At 54.3% G+C, this 5,684-nt stretch overlaps 1 protein-coding gene across 3 annotated transcripts in view; it reads left to right on the forward strand.

Annotated features, from left to right (window-relative positions):
• Nucleotides 1–1,941: 1,941 nt before the first annotated feature.
• Nucleotides 1,942–5,684, forward strand: part of Hdac5 (histone deacetylase 5) — a 32,465-nt gene continuing 28,722 nt past the window's right edge. For all 3 annotated transcript variants that reach the window (XM_048790452.1, XM_015495610.2, XM_015495611.2), the window contains exon 1: nucleotides 1,942–2,172. Coding sequence is in view for 2 of the 3 variants with exons in the window: in XM_015495610.2 (XP_015351096.1) it covers nucleotides 2,151–2,172 (22 nt within the window). In the remaining variant the exon portion in view is untranslated. The remainder of the gene's footprint in view (nucleotides 2,173–5,684) is intronic.

The raw sequence follows: 5,684 nt of genomic DNA on the forward strand, positions 1-5,684 counted from the left end.
GCTGCCCTCTTTCCCCTTTGTGCCTTGCCCCAGACAAGAATCTATGCCTGTCCTGATCAGGCCCTGAATGGGTTTTTGTTCCCAGGGAGCCCTGGCCAGTGAGTAAAAAACTCACTAGACTTGAATGGAGGTCAGCAGATACTCTTTGCAGGTGGACAGGGGCCCAGGTTGCTTCTGAGCTCCATCGGGTGGGGAGAAACAGTGTAACTGGGTCCTGATCCCACTGTGTGTTCAGGGAGCTGCTCCCTTTCTCTTTTCCCTGTAGGTGAGGATCAGAGCCTTTAAGACCAGAGAGGCTGGGTAGGTGAAGATGATGGGGCCTGGGGGCTGAGCTTAATTTTTGTTCCATTCTGGTTGCTTCTCTGGAGTGCTCTGATAAGGAGGTACTCCTCACTAAGGAGATGGGCTGAGCCATTCAGGCTGCTGGCAATCGTGGGAATTTCTGAACTTGTGTTCCCCAGCCCACGGGAAAGGGTGTGAGCGGGACTGGGCGCCAGCCCTGGTGTGGGCACTGGCTGAGCTGCCAACCCACGCGGGCCCTGCCAGGGCATCAACAGCCCCACCTTCTGCATTCCTGAGCTTGGTCCCAGCCCTGTGCAGCCTCCTTTGTCCTTAGCCCACACAGGTGCCTGTCAGGAGCCATCTAGCCCCTTCGATCTTGACCCTGAATCTGAAAGCGCCTTTCTGCAGCCACAGAGTCCAGCCTCTGTGGGCAAGAGCAGGGGAAGCAGGCCCAGGACCTTCAGGTCTTCTCTATGTGCCCATGTATATGTGTGTGTGTGTTCCTGTATTCCTGTCACGGGTGGCTTCTGGGCTCCAAATGGACCCCACCCCTGGGAATCCTTGATGAGAATGCCAGGCTTACTGAGAACTAATCCTTCCAGGAGGTGGGGCTGTCCAGGAGGCAGAGCTGATTGCCGGTTGGAGGCTTGGAGAGCACAGTTAGGGCTTAAACTTCACTAGCTCTCAGCCTCCTCTCATTGCTTCCTGCTACTTACTTTCATTGGGTATTGGAGGACCTGCCTTCATTTGGAAGCAAATGAATGAGATCATGTCTGGGTGGATCATGGACTGTTTAGGGATGGGCCTAGGTGGGTGCATACCTAGCGTGTGAGGCTTGAGGACAAACTGTGGGGCTGGTGGCGGGGAGAGCTGGAGGGGCGGGGACAGCTTGGGAAACCCATGGTCCTGTAGTACATATTCCATTACTATACTGTCCTTAGCTATCTTTGGGCTCTTTGGTGCCTTTGTGCAAACTGGCAAAAGGAATCTCTTGTGTTCTGGTGGACTTAGTATGTGTCAGGCCATGGTTTGGCAGGCAGGGCATTGGGATATAACCTATGAAACATATGTAAAGCTCTGAGTTTGGGTCCTGAACCCCTTAAGCTGGAGGTGCTGGGTCTGGGAATGGATGTCTCTGGCTTTCCCAATTCCTGGAAACACACTGTCTTGCCCAAACCCATTGTTGAGTGGGGGAAGACCAAGACTAAAGCACATCTATATTTCCAGAGTTGAGAGGTACAAGGTTCAGATAATAGAGAGGCAATGACTCTCCCCCTGGGAGTCCCCAGCTTAGGCTCTCCCTTAACTTCTGCCAAGAACCCCAGGTCAGCTCTGCATTTCCCTACTTCCGTGGAGAGAAGCCAAGAAGCTCCTGCGTTTCTTTGGTACATACTTAGTCTCACATCAGGCACCCCTGGTAGTCTGTAACGTCTTCCCACCTGGCAGAGGAAACTGACATGCCTGCAAAGGATTTTGTTTAGCTGTGGTCACTGTAGCCATTTCCTATCCCTTGGGCATCAGGAACCTTATCAATTAGGAAGAGAGGATACCAACGTCTGGTCAAGTTCTGCTCTGTCCCTCTGTGCCCCCAGGAAGGTGTAAGCTGATCACTCCAAGGTCTCCTTTGATTCCCAGATTCCTGAGTTGGGGGCCTCTAACCCTGCTCCATCTCTCCCCAGGGATGCCGTTCTGAGTGCCTGACTGCCTCACCCCGAAGGATGGCCTTGGATGGGCATTAGAGGCACGGTGGCCCCGGGCTCCTGTCCCGTCCATCTGTCTGTTATCGTCTGTCTCTCTTGACATCACCGCAGCTCCATCCCCTCCCGTCCCAGCCCCCAACGCCAGCTTCCTGCGGGCCCAGAGCCGGCATGAACTCTCCTAACAAGTCGGGTAAGAGCTGGGAGGTTGGAGAAGAGCCCCCTGGGGCCACTTTGGATGCAGTGGGCTGTGTGGGTTTCCCGCCCAGACCAGCCTGACTGCTGGTGTCTCAGCTGTCCGGGAAGTAGGGGGTCAGGAGTAGAGGAGTATTGAAAGGAAAGGACAGAGGTAGTCGTGGGAATTGATGGCCCTGGGAGGGCATCTGTCCACCTCTGCCCTGAGCCTGCCTTCAGTATGGGGGCCTTTGGTCCCTGTTCTGCCTTGCCTTATTGGCCAGGGTAGGTAGGCCTGTAGGGGGTACATACCCCAGAATCTCTCTGGGTGGCCTGAGGTGGTGTTGGAAGCATTTCCCCAGGATAGCTGAATGCCCTGCTTCCTTTTTGTGGTAGCAGCTTCTTTCCTTCTGTAGTTCATATTTTTTTCTTGGTGGAGGTTTGCTAGGCCTGGGCCTTAACCTCTGTGTTTGGGTGTGTGGCATGGGGTGGGAGTGGGGGGACATGTTTATAGAGGAGTCTCAACTCTGCAGAGTCTAGGTAGATTAGATCTCATCCTCTTGGACCCTGGAAATGGTAGATTCCTAATTCGGGGTCTTTTACTCTGACATTTCACATTCTCTTCTGCTCCTAGGACCCTGCCCAGTGCTGCCAGAAATAGTGTATGGGTGGGACTCCAGGCAACTTTATGTTGGGGTGGGTCTGGATGTGTGCCCATGAAGATGTGTCCAAGTGGCCTGACTTGGACCCTCAGGAGTTTTCCAGGAGGGTCATGGGTCAGTGTGGTCAGAGTAATGACTGCCTTCTCTCTTTGACTGTTTCCTGCACAGTCGACAAGCTCAGAGCCCATGTTGCTCAACTTTAACCCTCCATAGCCCTTCCTGTCCCCACATCTTTTTCTGTAGGGTGGATGGGTACTTTTCCTTCTTTAAGAGACAGGGAAATTGGAGCCTGGGATGCAAGCCCATCTGCAGGGTGGACCAGAAGCAGCAGCAGGGAGGGAGAAGTCTGGGTCACCCCCACTTTGATCCCCATCATCCCTCCTGTAGGTTTGTGGTTACCCCTCACGTCCTCCTGCCTCTGCCCTTTCCTTCATTCAACCTGTAGGGGCTGTGCCAGGTGGGCTCTTGAGCTCCCTGGCTTCCTGCCTTCTCCTCTAGGCTGGGTTGACAAGGGGACAGCAGAGGTCTGGTGGGTATTTGTCATTTCCTCTCCTGCCTCAGCTGGACATTGCATCAGCAGGTCATTTGTGTCTGGCAGTAGTGCCAGCTGCTCCATTCCTCTAAGCTGTGACCCTGACCCTTCTGGGAGCCATCTCAATTTCCCGCTTCACATGGAGGTCAAGGTCTAACCCTTGGCCTACGGCACAGAGGCTGCTCAGAGGTATCTAGTAATGGCTTTTGAAGGATGTTTCCTAGCTATAGGACTTCACTCTCTTGCGATACAAGGTTGAATAATCTATCCAGCACAGATGAAGTTATCGGGTCGCCTTTCCAGATGCCGGTGGTCCAGGTTCCCTTTGCAGTCACTTCTGCCAGAGCTGGTAGGAGCGTGGGGTAGCTGAAGGTGTCTTACCAGCTTGGGCCCTAGCCAGGATGGGCCTTCTGAGTGAGGCCTGTGGCATTGGCCTTGTCTCCTGGATGGCTTTCCAGCTCCCCCCAGTAGGGGGAGATGCTGTCTTCTGTGTGTCTGGGAGAGAAGGAGGGAGCCCCAGATTGGGAACCTCATTTCAAGACTGTTGAGAGGCTTCACAACTGGGGTCACTGCTTGGGGGTGTTCTCCTGAGGTCCTTTCCAATGGTTCTGGGATCAGCTCCGAGGGTGACAGCCAGCCTCCATGCAGCCCTTCTTTGAGGGGTTCACCATCTTCCATTCCCACAATTCTGGCTAGCATCTGGGCCGGGGCTGTGGGTGCCCAGCACCTGGCAGAAGCCTGAAAATCATGTGCCTTGGGTACACACGTGAAACCACAAATTGTAGCCAGAGCACACAGGTGTTCTTCCCTAGGGACACCTTGGAGAGAGCCCCAAGAAGGAAAGGTTAGGGCCATGGGGCAGGGGACAGAACTGGGAATAATGAGAATGACTAGTCCCCAAAGATGGGGTGCCCCAGCCCCTGAACACCTATCACTTTCCAATCTCTCCTCTTTCCCTAGAGCACCGAATAGCAGGGCTGGGTAAGGGCAGGGAGTTTTCTGCTGTTCCTCCAGTTCTTCTCAGTGTCTCTCAGCATAGGAACTTTTTGGTTTGGCAAATCCTCACTGAGTATCACCAGTAAGCTTAGCCTGTTGGGGAACAAGAGATAATATGAGATGATCTATCCCTGCCCTCACAGCGAGCAAGTTAGTAAGAGAGTTCCTAGTGAGGGGTGGCAGATGGACACTGAGTTTCTGGGGCCCACCACCCCCAGGAGTGGGAACTTATCCACTTACCTCTGGACTGGGCTGCATGCCAGCATGTGACCTTATCTACCTACCTCTGGCAGTCCTGGGAGTCTGGGCAAAGGCCATTGATGGGACTGCCTGCTTTCCTGGGGAGGCCATTCCCTGGCCTCTGTCTTCCTTCTGGCAGGGCAGTAGGAAACACAGGAGTGAGGCTTCCTTTTATTTTGCTAGAACTGACTCTGTCCTCATGTTTTCCTCAGTGGGGTTGAAAGACTGACTGAATCTGCCACAGCCAAGGCTCAGCCCAGCCAGGTTGGAAGAGTTGCTCTGGACCTAGGACCTGGACTCTTCTGTGCCATTGCTCAGAGGAGAGGGCAAGAGTGCGGCCTGCCATGCGAGCCAGCTTGGATGAAGGCTGGGCCTGGAGGAGATGGCCAGGTTCCTTATCCCCAGCGTGGGAGGGAGACAGGCTTCATGACAACACCTGTCTGCCCAGCAACTCCCAGAACCCTCCACACTTTCTCTCCTTCCCTTTCCCAGGAGGGGGAGGCAGCTACCCCCTCCTTTCTGGTTGACCAGAGAAACTGGGGCATGGGTGTGAGGTGGAGCCAGGAACCATGGCGTCCTGTCGCCCAGCCCCAGGCTCTGCCTCTGAGCCCCTGGAAGGCAGGTAGCCAGCCCTGAGGAAGAGAAAGTGGGTCAGTGCTGGTGTAGGGTAGGGGTCTGGGAAGGGGACTCCTGGCCTCTGTTCTCCCTGCCCTGGCACAGACTGTGCTCACTACAGATTGGGATCTGTTCACCCTTCCTCTGCCCTGCTCTATCATTCCAGAGGGATTGAAGGCTTAGGATAGGATGACCAGAGGAGGCCGTGTTAACTGTGAGGGGAAGTGGAAGATGCCAAAGATGTCCACATTTTTCCTGGAGTTGGTTTCACATGAGAGGGCTCAGCTAGCACATAACGTGGACCTGGCACATGGCAGCTCCCAGGCCATGCTGACAGGTTTCCACATGACTGGTTCAAAGGGTAGGGAAGAACTAGAAGACAGGCAGGCTCGATGTCTTCAGGGTCCCAGGGCCGCTGGCACCTCACAGTTTCAGGGTAGTGCTCCTGAGCCAACCTTTGGCTTTTTTTTTTTTTTTTTTTTTTTG

Source organism: Marmota marmota, unplaced genomic scaffold (assembly GCF_001458135.2).
Source record: "Marmota marmota marmota unplaced genomic scaffold, marMar, whole genome shotgun sequence".
Classification (NCBI taxonomy): Eukaryota; Metazoa; Chordata; class Mammalia; order Rodentia; family Sciuridae; genus Marmota; species Marmota marmota.